This window comes from Polyodon spathula, chromosome 7 (assembly GCF_017654505.1).
Source record: "Polyodon spathula isolate WHYD16114869_AA chromosome 7, ASM1765450v1, whole genome shotgun sequence".
Classification (NCBI taxonomy): domain Eukaryota; kingdom Metazoa; phylum Chordata; class Actinopteri; order Acipenseriformes; family Polyodontidae; genus Polyodon; species Polyodon spathula.
The window spans coordinates 15,806,122-15,822,802 of record NC_054540.1 but is presented as its reverse complement, the minus strand read 5'-3'; the positions used below and the strand labels follow the sequence as shown (position 1 = coordinate 15,822,802).

The 16,681-nt window shown below is 36.6% G+C and overlaps 1 protein-coding gene across 3 annotated transcripts in view; it reads right to left on the bottom strand.

Moving 5' to 3' along the window:
• The window catches only part of LOC121318240 (plexin-A4-like), a 239,976-nt gene that overhangs the window by 67,469 nt on the left and 155,826 nt on the right, over positions 1–16,681 (bottom strand). For 2 of the 3 annotated variants that reach the window (XM_041254697.1, XM_041254696.1), the window contains exons 7-9: positions 9,006–9,159; positions 5,623–5,722; positions 5,126–5,240 (exon numbers count right to left, since the gene is read on the bottom strand). In XM_041254697.1, the coding sequence (XP_041110631.1) occupies positions 5,126–5,240; positions 5,623–5,722; positions 9,006–9,159 (369 nt within the window). Of the gene's footprint in view, positions 1–5,125; positions 5,241–5,622; positions 5,723–9,005; positions 9,160–14,607; positions 16,512–16,681 lie in introns of those variants that run through there. The other variant, XM_041254698.1, reaches the window with a different exon arrangement.

Genomic DNA, 16,681 nt, shown 5'->3' with positions numbered 1-16,681 from the left:
TTATCTCTTTATATACTGTATGGAGATTTGGATGATTTAAAAAAGTACCCCCTGGCATAATAAGATTTATCGGTTGTTACATTGTATTTTGTCAGTTGGAGTAAAATACCAGTACAATTAAGATAAATTTAAAAATGAAACATTCTTAAAAATTGTAATTATTAAAATTAAACATTCTTAGACCGTTATACTAACGTTACCGACTCAGGGCTGTTTTATTATAATAGCCTACAGTTATGAAGTATATAAACTGTATGTGTCAACGCACCATTTAAAAAGGGTATATCATTTTTTTTTTTTACCATGTTAACATATAAAGGCCCACCTTGCTTTTTCATTGTAGTCATTTTCAGTACTGTGTCATTAGAACTACCGGTATTGTAAAGTTTTGTAATATGGATTTGCTGGTTTTTTTTTTAGTTTTTCCTAGGTTCCAGACTAACAAAGAGCAGTTTCACAAACCTGGCCAAAAGAAACGTGTCTGGGATAAATATTCAGGCGGTTGGATATAGTTTTGTTCAGTAGTGCGTGACAAAAAAAATGTGAAATTTTAAAACTGTATCTGACAATAATAATAAAACCACAAGAGGAAAAAAAAAGAGGAATATTTTGATGTAATGAATGACATTCTTGGTGGGGATCCTGCAATGACACCAACTGCTGTGTTTGAGACGCTGCTGCTGCAGCAGAAAACAAATCCTTCAGCCGCAGTAGCATCTCCTGAATCACAGGCAGGACCTCTAGTACCATCTACATCAGTGTCACCCAAAACCCCTCAAAATCTAAAAGAAACAGCAGACCATCACTGTTAAAGGAATGTGCGAACGAAAGAAGAGGGCAGTGACCAAAAATGTAATAAATTAATAGAAATAGGTAATAAACAATTGGCTATATTAAATTAAAGGAATAATTTGCTGAGGGGATTTACCCAAATGTTGAAGGATAACCTTAAGAGCTAGGGTTGGGTTCTGTGGTTTAATTTTACAATAATATTACAGTGCCCCTCACACCAAGCTGTCTCAAGCCCTGTACAATATTATGTCCAAGAGTGACACATTTTGGAAACAAGCCTTGTAAAGTCTTAATATATGTGTTTATAATAATCTGTAATACATGAAATTAACATGATTTTTTAATAAAATGAATGAAATTCATACATTTATCATTTGTGAGTGTGTGTGTTTTTTTTGTTTTTTTAAAGTAAATCTTAACATACATAAAAAAACTGCATTTCTGTCTTTGTTTACTTCTACTCTTAGACAATAAATTCTAAATACAAGTATCTTAGAAATAAACAGAAATAAATTGTAGCACATTAGTCTAGTGTTTATTATTAGGATTAGGACGATAATTTTGAATAGTTTCCTATTTGAATACACAGGGTGCAACATTTTTATGTATTCAATTACCCAAACTCTGGTCCCTTACGCTACCAAGAGTAAAAGGCAAATGCGTGTGTACAAGCAGACAGCATAACAGCGTATGCCGGTAAAGTTTAGCCCGGTTCACAAAGTGTTCGAACAATGTCCAAGACGAGATTTCTTCCCTCTGTACCCTATTTCCTTAGGCACAAGATTTTCCTTTTGTTTACTCAATTAAAATACAGAACTCAATGAGCAGCAACATCACAGCACGTATCTCTTCCAATTAAAGCAACAGTAGCATAATATTGCACAAACCACCAAATAATAATTTTTGCTGTAGTGTATTCAGAATAAAACAACCTAAATATTCTACATCTGTTTAATTCTAACAAATAATATTTATAAAATAATCTTAGTGTAAATATTGTAACCTGACCAAAACAATAGAAAATACATTCCAACATTACAATAGTTTAACATTACTAATAACAACTAGCCATCAAGTAGTGACATCAGACTAATCTAAGTCGAGCTACTTTGTTTAGTCAATAACCTGAAATTAATTAAAAACAAGGATCCCTGGTTGCACTTTTAATGGTCAGCGCAAATGTTGCCGTTACTCCATCCATTCACAGAAAGTCAACAATAGATATTTTACATTGAACTACAGTCCAGAGTTAAAAAATGACTCCTTTCCAACTCTTGCCTCTTCTTATAGTTACTGCGTTTTTCTGCTTAACATTTAGTTTGTCTTTATATTCATCATAATGTTAAATTACCTTTCTAATTTCAATCTTACCCAAGTTTGGATTACCGTACTTCTTTTAGCACTTGTATACATGTTTAATGGCTGAAGTAACATATACTGAAAGGCTTAGTTTAGCCACTTTCTTTTGAGACTTGGGCTCTCTTTGGTTTCCATACATAGTTAGAAACATACTGAAAATAAAAACCATCATGAAAAAATACACAAATATTTTGGGCCAAATAAAATTGTATCCGGGCCAGTAAAAACACTAGCTCAGTGGTCCGAGGGGCCAGTAGTTAAAAATCTAAACGTAGAGCACTGCAATACCAGCAATGGTAAGGTACGGAGTACATATGCAGAGTGTATTAAAAGGCAAAATAAACACATTTGCAAACAAATCAAATGTGCTGTGAAAACAGTGTGCGCTATTCCTCTAAAAGGAGGTCCCGCCATAGCCGTGGACAGAGTGGCACGCAATTAAAATGACTATTTAATTAATTAATCTATGTACATTAATCGCAATACATATTCTATAGCAGAACTACTTGTTTCTGGTCCAGCACACCCAGTAGGGGCTGCTGGTAAAATCTATGGTTAACATTCCTGATTTTAGGAATGCAATACCAATGAGACCCTCATTTTGGGTCATTTCATTAACCAGAACATCACAAATACCAAAAAGCAAATCATCATTAGTCACCATTTTAAAAGTTGCTCAGCGCTCTAGTGTAGCAGAGCGTTAAGTCATTTAAATTCAGCTCAGTGTGCTTTCTGAGTTTCCTCACTCTGAGTGGCTCAGTTTAACGCGCCCACTGTTAACATCTCGGTCTATATGCACCAGTGAAGTCAACTCCTTTGTCATAATAAGACGCGCGCGCTGTGTAACTGCCTCTGAAACAAAAATAATTTTATGTTGCAACAAAGCTGGAAACTATATTAAACTATATTAATTGTTTGAAAAAAACTGTAATACAGGCATATCTCTGCCAGGACTACAGGTTGTCAAAAAGCACTCTGGCTTGTTCTGCAACTATTCAGTAAAGAAAAAATTATTAAAGAAAAAAAACTAACCTTTTCACATCAGGTTGATTTGGAAGAAAAAGTCAGTTTGGGATTCTTGCATGTTGGATTAAGATTTGATGCACCGATTCATGTCAGATTGGTTCTGAATAAAAGTTCAGCTTCAATTCAGGACTTTAGCTTTTTGTACTGCGTTTTAATTTTTTAACGACTTGGATAAAGTAAAGGCAAAATACTGGATACATGAAATTAACAGGTACATGTAATCCTACTTTTATGAACAATATCATTAACTTACTCCAACAGTTTATCGCTCATTTTGACTGTCCTTTCGCTATAACGAACCCCTCGATATAACAAACAGTAGGCTTGGACCCCAACAGGTTGGTTATAGCGAGAGTGTACTGTATTTTATTCTTTAATAGCTGAATGCCATATATAGTGTTAAAAAAAAAAAAATCTGTCAATTGGTAATTATACAAGCAGCATACCATTGTACAAAATTACAGGGATTGCCACATGATTGTATAATTATTTCTTTACTTTCCAGCTTTAAACAAAGAAATTCAAGATAAAGCAGGACTTGAATGCTAACAGTATCTCAAGTAAGAGATTAAATGAAAAACAACTGACAATTTGGCACACAGCATGAGCAAGAGTCAGGTGGTGTTGCTTCTTAATTGGTATGACCTATAAGGCTGAGGGGTTGTTCTTTTGCATTAGTAGTAGTTTGTAAAGTGACATTACTCTCTGCTAAGGACAGTGATGGACCAATCAAACGGGAGAAATGCAGGTTTAAGTAGTGGCAATCATTAAATGCAAAAACCATTAATGGGCTACAGTTGTAAACATTATATGGGTGATTTTGCAAATGGCGTTTTGCAAATGACTTTAAATCTGGAATAATATTAGTAAAAAAAACATAAGGTTTTCAGAACCATTTATTTTGGTTTTCCAGTTTAAACTTTGAAAGGTAACTTGCAGTACAGTATATTTTCAATCAAGCTGATCAAACTCAATCATCATCACACATACTGTTGCCAATAATGATGTGAGGGGAAAAAAAACCAAACAAACATACTGTTTCCCCCTTAGACTTCCATTGTTTTGTTTTTTATACACATACAGTCCATGAATCACAGAGTGCAGGAAATCCAGGGTTCCTGTATAGGACTGTAAATTAACTGAGAGCCTTGGGGTAGAAGAAGCCAGACACAAAGAGAGGAAACATCGATTCATTAGTTTCACAGCTTCCAAGCCAGTGAATAAACCTCAGACAGAAACTGCTGGGAAATGAAATATTAAATCCAGACCTAAACCAGAAGAAAATCCACCAGATATGGGGTTTTCAGAATCTTATTTACTTTGTTTCTTCCCAATTTCTACATTCAATGCTTGTTTAGTGTATTAGCCCTTTTTATGGAAAAATCTTTGATTACTGAATTGGAAAACTCTTTCCTGTAACCCAAGCTCCCCTAAATAATAAAGCATTCTTGTGTGCTTAAACATGTGATAGAATGTTTGATTTGGCTTTATACAAACCCCTTTTCAGGTTTGTTATTTCTCCTTGTCTGTCACGTTTAAAAACACTACTTTAAAGTGATAGTCAGTAAAAAAACTAGGATTAAATTGAGCCTGTGTTTCCTGATTTTATGTAGCCTTTTGAACCAGGCTTCTCTCTTCCAGCTGTAGGTATTATTAATACAAAGAAGATTAGTGCATTCCTGGCTGAAAAAATAATTTCATTATATCATGTAAATAATGAAATGGTAAAACATCCATCACAAAACTGCAGGTGTAAAATTAATTTAATATAATGAAATAATGAAGTTAACAAAGGCTGTTCCATTTCTGTAGCATAATTTTTAAATTTGTATTTTTAATTGTTTTTTCAATATTGATTGCCTATTATGAACCTATTTGCAAATGCAAATAGTTTCCTGGCTGGCAGCTCCATCTATAGATGAACTCTAGTGGGAAGCGTTGATCTTACCTCTGACTGCTTGACCCTCCCCTCCTGAAAAGAGCAAGCGCGTGGGTCATGGGTGCACAGATGCCGGTATTTACACCAGAGGCACTGATAGGGGCTGTTAACACAAGACAGGCACCTGGCAGGCAATGAAATAAACACACAACATTTATTCATATACAATGTAATGCTGTCATTTCCAGAATATAACGTTCACCCTTATACAAATTTGGGGATCATATCTGCATTAGATATGAATTGTACGTTTGATACAACGTGTGTAGCACACTTGTGTTATATTATATTGTTATAGGACTGAATATCTGTGTATGAATATTGGCCCAAGTAGAAGGGAACAAACCGAGGCTGAAATCTGATTTTGGTTTACATGCTGTAAGCGATGACAGAACCCATACAAATAAGTTTGCAGTGCTTTAATTTGATTAGGTAAACACTGCTTTATCATTAATATGAATGCATGTTATTTACTTATACTAGAACATATAGCATGAAAAACTTACGAATTATGAACACTACAGTTGTAGAAGACAAAACTTGTGTTGGCAAATGCCAGCCCGGTTTCCTTGGACTTCAGGTAGAGCTGAACGATTTGATGGTCTCCTGTGAAAAAAACATATTATACACACATTGAGGAATCTCTTCATCTGTTTTGACACAAAGTCATTTCTTGCATACACACATTGCACACAATCATACAATGTATACTGTTACTCATTGGCATGGTTAGTAAATATACAGTTGAGATGAGTTCTTGTTTCCCCTCCAAATACCCTGGGGTTGTTTCCCAATTAGAGCGAGGCTGTGAGGCATACAACACAAGAACTGTGGAAATCCGCATGCTACGCTGCAGGAAAATAATACAAAATAGTAAATTCTGATCCTCAGACTGAAGATTTACCTAAAAACTAGAGGATCCTTGTGACAAATGAAGATACTCAACACTGGGTGAAATGTAATTTACAGACACATGAAAACTTGTTACTGCAGTCATTTAAAAAAAAAAAAAAAAAATAGGCTTTCAAAATAAGTAAATGCACCAGAAGGCCCAGTTAGAACCTCAGCATTCCATTACCTTGCTGGATCTTAAACAGGCATCACATATCTCAGAGTAAAATCCAAATGGGAGGCATTTCGTAAGCTAAAGCCTTCCTTATTTATATGTTTTGCACGAAAATATAAACCTTTCACGGGTCATTAAACTGTACAGGAAAGTATCAAGATTCTACACAAGATGTAAAACAAATAACAGACAGAAGCTATGGCAAATGTTGCCATTATGCCTATGCAATACATTGTCTGAATGAATGTACTTAATTTAAAAGACGCTTGCTTTTTACCCATCTCTTGAAATGCCAAAGGCTTAGGTGTAGTTAGGTGTATTCAATTGTATCAGTCTTTGCAAATCTATGCACTGTAATTCATTTTTTGTATTATCTTTCCAAGGCAATGGGATATGATCAAAGCAAGCTGACGACCTACACTAGAATGAGTAACACTCCAATTTGGGCAGAGCAAAGTCTTTGGAGATGCTATTAACCCTAGTTGCTTTTAAGTTTTATTTTATGTTACCATTGAGCCAATCTAAGATGGACAACATCAATAGAATATACTGAAAACTAAACAGTACCTACCTTATCTGGACAAAATAAAAATAATAAATGATTAGACAACTCTGGATCCAAGGTAACACATCTTTTTAAATACTGAAAACCAGATCAAACGACAGGAAGAGTCACATTAACATGCTTTATATCCACACTAGAACAGAACTTAAAAGCTAGTTTCCCTAAGCGAGACTGTGAGAATGGGAATACTGTTAAGAAAACATTTACCATGGCTGCCTGTTCTTAAGATGTACTCAGATGCATTAACACTGAAATAACAGTTATTTTTGCAAATCGGAAGAGATGACAAGGTCTGCAAAGACACTTTAAAGCCCTTTGATATAAAGAGATTGAAACAAATAACAAATGAGGTGGAAACATGCAGCTACCCAGTTCTATTGTTTGAGCTAATGAAGAGGCTCATGTTTAATGCAAAGGACTCACCCAGACCACACTACTTAACGAGAATTATGCTCCCTTTTTATTTGAAGGACTCATTAATCAATCAAAGTAAACTTTACCTGACAATTAATCCATCTAAATTAGTCTGACTGAGTGTTGCCTTGGCATGCCTGTCTGTGCCCATTCCTTTTGGCAAATCTTGCTAAGCATGCTTTATTTAATGACACAGAGATGTGGAAGGAAACACCTCCTCCCACATTATCTCAGATCTACTACAGTACATGAACGGAGGTTCTAATGATAAGGTGAAGTAACTGTGCAGGAACTCTGTCAGAGCAACAATGAATTGAAATTCAACTGATTATTTTGGAAACACAGGAACTTATTAGGGGAACAGTTTTACAGACACAGAAAACAGTTGGAAGTGTTAGAATCTCTGGTGCATTGAACAGCAGACCACAGTACTTTCAAACTGGCTGCTAATGACCAAGCTAATAATCTGTTTCTGCTGGGCATTGCCCAGTGAGGGGCCCGAGGCCTTTTTTCAGCAGTGTTCTGTGGTGACTGCACTACTCATACTCCCCACCTGACACCCCCTGTCAACATTTTATATCAAAAGAGAAAGGGAATGGTAAAATAACCTTCTCTCCATGCACAGTAATGGAAATCAGGTCTTAAGTATATTCTATGAATCTCTACATTCCTTTACATACACCTTTACATATCTGTGTTTTATTTTTTAAGTATCCTTGGTCTCAGCTTGTTACATGAATCATATTTAAATATCTTTACTAGTTCATGCTTAGCACCTGGAATACAATATTTTTTTCTTTGGTATGCTACACATACTGAGTTGTGTTGAGCTCTTTCCAGACTAAGTAACTTTATAGAAAGAAAAACCCAAGATAACTAATTAAATCGTTTCAGTGTCTCATATTGAAAAATATATACACTTTGAAACATTAACAGCATGGTTCAGTCATCAGTATGCATGCACATTTTATTTATTTAGATTTTATATACTGTATAACTATTTATATTACCTCATTTGTAATCTAGTATACAACTGCTTTGTTTTTCTTTGGGTGGGGTGAAGGTGGGGGTAATAAACTTTTTGATACCAAACCCAACCCGTGCACTTTCTACTTGTAGGTTAAGCAGTCAGCATCATCAGTTGGATTATCTTCATGAATCAAAGCTGTCAATCAATGGTACGCTTCACTTAAACAGGTATTCTCATAAAATCAGTACTGTCAACTGCATGCTTCACTTAAGCAGCTTCACCTACTAACTGCACACCATACTGTGTGCAATAATTGGCTTTTTAAATTGTTATATATAGCCAGGGTTACATTTTTTTTTGTGAGGCCCCTATTACAAGTTTATTTCCATCTCATTCCATTGGCCCAATTAATCAAGTTGTAATAAACCTAAGGTTAACCATATCACCTTTATTCACTGAAGTAAAAATGACAATGACAATAGAAAAAAACACTGATACATGGGTTAGTTTCCAGCAGTTTTACCTCTCAACATACGGTTTCATGTTTAAAGTTATTGGTGAACTATTTTCATTTACATAAGAGCAATATTTCTCCATGTGAAACCAAGTTCATAGGTCTTATACAGAGACCAGGATACTCTCTAATTGGTTCTTATTTATTCAAAATCCAATAGCTCTCAGGACCTGAAGACTTCATTTTAAAAGCCTTAATGACAGAGTTGAACATTTCAATTAGCAAACAGGTAAACTGCTCTGTCTGTCAGTGAAACTAAATGCTACTCATAGGAGAGACCCTGAGTGGTTTGTCCAATTTTGTAGCATTTGAGTTAATAGGGGTCTTGTTATGAGTGTAATCCCAGGCAGTTGTCTTTACCTTTATCTGTAATGATTCGAGGCACTTCTTTCTCTGCTGGTGAAATACACGTAATGCGATTTCCTACGACCAGACCATCCATCTCAGCCAAGTCTTCAAAAGTACAGTTTACACCTGCTGAGAGCTCAGGGACATTGTGGGCCTCCAAGATCAGCTGCAAATGGGGGGGGGGGGGAGAGAAGAGATATATACACTGCTGTGCAAAAGTCTTAGACATGTAGACAAGAAGGGAAAACATTGAGTGAAATAGATTGCATCACATACAATACGTACAGAGAAACATCATCTTTAATTGACAAACCCAGGACTGGAAGATCCAAAAAGCTGTCTAACAAGGATGAGCAATACTTGAAGATAATATGCTTAAGGAATAGAAAGAAGACAAGCGTTGAATTGACAACAGAACCGGCAGAAAGCACAGGTGTCGTCGTCCATCCATCAACAGTCCAAAGAACCTTTGACCATTGTTCCATAGTGCAATTTCTGTGTTCTTGTGCATATTTTAACCTTTTAGTCGTGTTCCCTTTTCTTAAAAGAGGTATTGTTACTGCAACACATCCTTCAAGTCCTGATTTCAAGACTGACCTTCGCACTGTTAATTTGATGGACAATGGCATCTGTGCCTTCTGCCAGTTCTATTGTTAATTCAGCGCTTGTGTATAGATGTTACTTGAGTGGCAAACACTTGTTTTTCTAATTTTTGCTTGCAGAAAGCCAGCAGAAAAGAATTGTTCAGGGACAAAGAGTTACTGTGTTACAATCACATTATTGATGAGGTTATTCAATAAACTGACATTGTAAATGATCATCAATTCTTCAAATCTAGGGAGAATTGAAAGCATTACCAAACAGAAGTTTGCTTCAAGTTTATTACCCTGTCATGAATAGTGCTTCCTGCACTTGTCGTCACTTTTGAATAAAACAATAAATATATCACTTATTTACATCACTTATTGTACATAAGGAGAAGTGAGTACAAGGAATTCTAAATAATTCAGAAGAAATGACAAAACTTGTTCTACATTTTTTATATTTTCCTTTCTCCTTGACATTTCTCAGGCTGAAGGGGTTCAACAGCTGTAAGCATCAATTGGGGAATTTTACTTTGTTTCCAAAATACCTAAAAATTATGCACTCTTAACATTTTCTAATGTGGACTATTTACCTAGGTTCAAATACCCTTAAATAGAAGTTAGGTAGGATCCTAGCAAAGATGATGGACAGATGAACCAATCAAATTGCTTAACTTTGTGAGATGAGTCAGGAACCAATACAATGTTTCTGATTGAACAGATGGGATTCAACCAGCCGACGTGAATTGAGAAGACATTTTGACGGGAATACCCAACGCATAACTGATGTTCTCTAAACCAAAAAATAACACTTCAAAACGGATTTATGACCACGGATATCATAATAAAAATATCAAAACAATTGTGATTATGTTGAAAAATATATTACAGGAATATGTATAACAAAGCTTACAAACTGTTTAGTAACATTTTAAAAGAGAAAAAAATTTCCCAGTAGATGATCTACTATGGGTTGTAGTAGATTGCATTTCAAATAAACCGATCTCTGTCTTCAATAACTACAGTACTGTTGACGTATTCATGATGATGATAATGTGGTATTTCTGAAACTCTTTCTATCTTTATCTCAGTTGCAGTAGCATGACAAACAGTTAAACAGTAGACCCAAAATGATATAAGACAATCGTCCTGTTCAGTACTGGTAACAGAACATAGATATTTAAATTGATATTTTTAGAAATTTAGAGCTAAAGCTATATATGTGTACAGTGGCTTGCGAAAGTATTGACCCCCCCCTTGGCATTTTTCCTATTTTGTTACCTTACAACCTGGAATTAAAATTGATTTTTATTTGAATTTCATTTAATGGAGATACACAAAATAGTCCAAATTGGTGAAGTGAAATGAAAAAAATTACTTGTTTCAAAAAATTCTAAAAAATAAATAACAGAAAAGTGGTGCGTGCATATATATTCACCCCCTTTGCTATTAAGCCTCTAAATAAGATCTGGTGCAACCAATTACCTTCAGAAGTCACATAATTAGTTAAATAAAGTCCACTTGTGTGCAATCTAAATGTCACATGATCTGTCACATGATCTCCGTATATATACACCTGTTCTGAAAGGCCCCAGAGTCTGCAACACCACTAAGCAAGGGGTACCACCAAGCAAGCGGCACCATGAAGACCAAAGAGCTCTCCAAACAGGTCAGGAACAAAGTTGTGGAGAAGTACAAATCAGGGTTGGGTTATAAAAAATATCCGAAACTTTGAACATCCCATGGAGCACCATTAAAGCCATTATTAAAAAATGGAAAGAATATGGCACCACAACAAACCTGGCAAGAGATGGCCACCCACCAAAACTCATGGACCAGGCAAGGAGGGCATTAATCAGAGAGGCAACAAAGAGACCAAAGATAACCCTGAAGGACTTGCAAAGCTCCACAGTGGAGAATGGAGTATCTGTCCATAGGACCACTTTAAGCCGTACACTCCACAGAGCTGGGCTCTGTGGAAGAGTGGCCAGAAAAAAGCCATTGCTTAAAGAAAAAAATAAGCAAACACGTTTGGTGTTTGCCAAAAGGCACGTGGGAGACTCCCCAAACATATGGAAGAAGGTACTCTGGTCAGATGAGACTAAAATTGAGCTTTTTGGCCATCAAGGAAAACGCTATGTCTGGTGCAAACCCAACACCTCTCATCACCCCATGAACACCATCCCCTCAGTGAAGCATGGTGGTGACAGCATCATGCTGTGGGGATGTTTTACATCGGCAGGGACTGGGAAACTGGTGAGAATTGATGGAATGACGGATGGGACTAAATACAGGGAAATTCTTGAGGGAAACCTGTTTCAGTCTTCCAGAGATTTGAGACTGGGACGGAGGTTCACATTCCAGCAGGACAATGACCCTAAGCATACTGCTAAAGCAACACTTGAGTGGTTAAGGGGAAACATTTAAATGTCTTGGAATGGCCTAGTCAAAGCCCAGACCTCAATCCAATTGAGAATCTGTGGTATGACTTAAAGATTGCTGTACACCAGTGGAACCCATCCAACTTGAAGGAGCTGGAGCAGTTTTGCCTTGAAGAATGGGCAAAAATCCCAGTGGCTAGATGTGCCAAGCTTATAGATACATACCCCAAGAGAATTACAGCTGTAATTGCTGCAAAAGGTGGCTCTACAAAGTATTGACTTTGGGGGGGTGATTAGTTATGCACGCTCAAGTTTTCTGTTTTTTTGTCTTATTTCTTGTTTGTTTCACAATAAAAAATATTTTGCATCTTCAAAGTGGTAGGCATGTTGTGTAAATCAAATGATACAAACCCCCCAAAAATCCATTTTAATTCCAGGTTGTAAGGCAACAAAATAGGAAAAATGCCAAGGGGGGTGAATACTTTCGCAAGCCACAGTATATGCCCTTGAAAGATTTCAGACCAGGTTTTCAATGGGGAAAATGAGATAATTCATAAACCCTTTGCTTTGTTAGAGGTTCAGTGCAAACTTGTTTAAATTTAAGAAGAAAAAAAAACATGACTATGTTCCTGAGCTTTGTCTGAAGGGAGACAAAGGTCAGGAACATATACATATTGATTGAAAATGGTGGCCTTACTTTTATTCAAGTAGTCACAACACTTAATTTCTGATATAGGGTGCATTATTTCCACAGTAGAAGAGCTGAACAGGCTTTTTTCTTTTATATACAGCATTGTAATGGAAAAGGACATTGTGCAGGGCTGAACTGTTTATCAATTTATCTTGTTATAACCTCACTTCTTTTTGTTTTAATGACATTGCTTTTTCCCCAGAAAGAAGATTGCACAGAAAGCACTTGCAGACTATCACATTGTCTTTGTTAATAGAAATCACAAGCAAGAACCACTCATTTCAAAAGAATGTGTCAAAAAGTCAAGGACCTGCCTCTACAAATCCCTCTTTCCAGAAAAAATCCACTGAAATCCCTTGTACTGCCTTGGGTTATATATCCTGACAAAAGAAAGCAATGTGCATGGTGTCATCTATGCACTGGTTTATAGCTGACCCTGTGTCAAGAAGAAAGACAATGATGCACCCAATACCTTTCACCTATACTTTTGATGCTGACAGATTTACGAAGAACCCTGCAAGATGACTTTTTATTAAATGTAAATTTAAAAAATAAGCTATTTCTTGTTGCAGTTATCTCTGAGGGGATGTAATTACCATATACCAGGAAAATAATTTCCTCATTGTTCTATACAATTATTGTACATATCCCTGGTAAATTTATTTGCAGTCTCTGGGACTACATCTCATAGAAAAAGCTGTAGGAGAGATAAGCAGAGATCAGCAAGTTTATGTTATCTCTCAGACTCCTTACATTTTACGGTTTAAATGCAGCCTGGAGAGAAAAGGAGTTACACATGACACTTCAATCATAAAAATTGAAATTAAATTTACTGTACGATTCCAGATCCCAAAATAAAACTCAATTTTTATTTAACCCTTTGCAGTCCAGGTCCGACATTACAATTTTCCCTTTCCAGTCCGATGTCGGCATTTGCTCACCGACATTTGCAGAACTTTTTGAGATGTTATAGTAACAAAATAATAACTTGGATCACATTATTGAGGAGTTTGGTGATAAAACAAGTGATCAGGAGAGGATTTATCAGTATTCACATCTATAAAGAGGTATAAGGGGTGGGGCTTGGCTGGAGATACATTACTGAGTGTCCTTTTGCGATTCAATGCCTTTTAAACTTGTTTTACACTGAAAAAAATATATTGTAAACCGCGCTAGAAAAAAATTGGGGTTTAGTGTTTGTTGTCTGGTTTAATGTATACAGATCTAAAGCTATACTATGTTTAAAAAAAAATATTGTTTTGGGAAAGAAAAAAAACACTTTTTTTTTTTTTTTTTTTAGTTGTTTATACATTCCCCTAGCCTTCTACAACTGCTGGCATGATGCGGTGCTGATGGTCAATGAAGCTGTTGAACGGTCATCTTTGTTTTCCAGAATTCCTGAATTGAGTTAATCAGCTCAATGCGTGTTTGATTAATTTAATACATTTTGCATGGTGGATAAATGTTTTAGAGTTAGCTTGGTTAAAAACTTTTAGTTTTTTTAAAGAATAAAGTCATAAAAAATGAAAATGGACAGACCAGACCGCAGCAGCATGATTTTGGGAATAGGCACAATCAACATTGCCAGACGAAAGGCGGTTGAGGACATAAATGCACTTTTTTCAATTAATTTTTAAGAAGTGGTCTGTGGATTTTTTCATAGTGGGTAAACAGACCAATTATTATACTGGTAAAAAAAAAAAGTGTTTGCGTTGCTGGGGTATTTTGCATGTGTTTATGAAACAGCAGCTAAAATACCTGTGTTTTACATTAGTAGGGTTACTCAAAATACAATTCACCTCTTAGTATTACTGTATGTTTGCACATTTTAACTATATTGATGAGTTTATTTAAACAAACAACTGGGATTTTATTGTGCTAAGTATAGGTGGTGTGAACAGGATGTCTGCAGTGGTGACGTCAGACCTGGAAGAACACAAATTCCAAACAGTGACTGGCGGGGTAAAACTGAAGCGCAACGGTGCTCAGTGTTTTATTAAATAAAACAAACAGTTTGAACAAACACAAAAACAAAAGGGCTCAAGGGCCAAACAAACAAACAAACACTAATCAAGAAGTATTGTGCTGGTGTATAAACCAGCACGCTGGCAATTGTTATATTCCTTTTACTTTAAACTCATGTCTCTCCACTGACCCTCTCTTCCGTGAGCACAAACAGCTGCAAGCTTTTATATTCTGGCCGAGGGGTTAACTAGCTATTAATTAATTACCTTATTACCCCTCGGCCATGGTCTGCACGAGTTTACCAAGTCTGAATGACTGTCCGCTAGTTAAACAATCAGTAGATGACAGTCACACAGTCTCACAAGGTATTTAAAAATAAAAACAATAACCTGGTTGAATGCGTCTCGCTTGTCCAGCCAAACAATAATAATAATAATAATAATAATAAATAATAATAATAATAATCATCATAAACAGGGCGGGACACTCCGCCAGAGTGGTTAAAGGGTTTATGGTGCGATGTGTTCTCTCCGAAATACTTTTGCTATTTTTTTTTAAATGTATTAGTGAACAACCCTTTTTTATCTGAAATAACAAAAACTACTTATTTTGTAGCAAGCATTATTAAGTTAGCCGTTCAAGATACATTTATTTCTGTAATACAAAGCAAATTAGGTTGAGTTTATTAATTTTGAACTGGAGCATATATGTGCGAGTATGCAATGGTTTGAAAACTCTGATTTCACCCCGTTGCATTACTTGGACTGTTTTCCTTTGTAACTGCTATGTTCCCTTTCAATTCGAAGATGACCACAAAAACATTACTTATGGGATATGCCTGCCTATTGGTAGGTATTCACTGAGCTCTCTATATCAGAGCTGTCGATAGGCCACAGCAGCAGTGAGCAACTGGCCCCTCCCACAAGGCAATGGGAACGCAGCACTTGGCGAGTTATATTACAGTTTCTGCAAGAACTGCTTGATGCTGGTAGGTCACCTTCCACTTTGAAGGTGTATTTAGTGGCTATTTCTGCATGCCATGCCCCCGTAGATTCGGTATCTCCGGGTGCAAGTTTTTTGGCAACCTGGTTTCTTAAAGGCACTCTGTGGTTACGCCCTCCCAGGAGGGCCGTTCTCCCAGAATGGAGCCTAGATATTGTACTGGGGGCTCTCACGAAGGCCCCCATTTGACTGCATATAATGGTGCTGGCTAACCCCCACCCTGGAGGGTAGCCTCACATTCCACAAGAGGGTTGGCTACATATTGGGCCCTCTTCAGAGGGGCCTCTGTGTGATATATGCAATGCGGCTACCTGGGCCTATGCTGCAAATGTTCTTCAGGTTCTATCGTGTTAACATGACAGATCCTTCCTTGCCTTCATTAGGCAAGAGGGTCCTTGGGGGTGCACCCTCGCAACGCTAACCTTGGGTTAGGTGGTTCTGATGCGTCTCCTCGTGTGCGGCTGTGCCTTCTCCCTTGCGACGGTTCTGATATACTCTCCCATATGTTTTGGTGGTCGTCTTCAAATTGAAAGGGAACATTATGTTATTTACTGTAACTCTGATTCCCTGAAAGAGATGACTACCACCAACCGCAAGGTCGCATAGGTCGGCCTCACGGGTTCGATGCAAAAAGAGAAATGGCTTCCATGGAATGATGGTTTTAACCCCTCGGTAGGCGGAACAGAGGATGTCATCCAGGAAGGGGCCTATCGGCATCTCTGATATAGACAGCTCAGTGAATACATACCAATAGGCCAGCATATCCCATAAGTAATGTTTTGGTGGTCATCTTCTCTTTCAGGGAACCAGGGTTACAGTAAGTAAGGACTAGAAACAAGATTCTTATCAAATATCAAATTAAATGCCACAATTTCCTTTCATATGGTTAAGGTATCTGAAAAAAAACAAAACAAAAAACTATCAGGGAGTTTAGAAAATGAAAAACATTCAGACTGCCATCTGTAAAATTGTAAATACATGGTTAAAGGAATTATTTTATTTTGTGGTATCCATTACTCTACATGCAGCTCAACTGAGTAAGGTAAAAGTATGGCCTCTGTATGG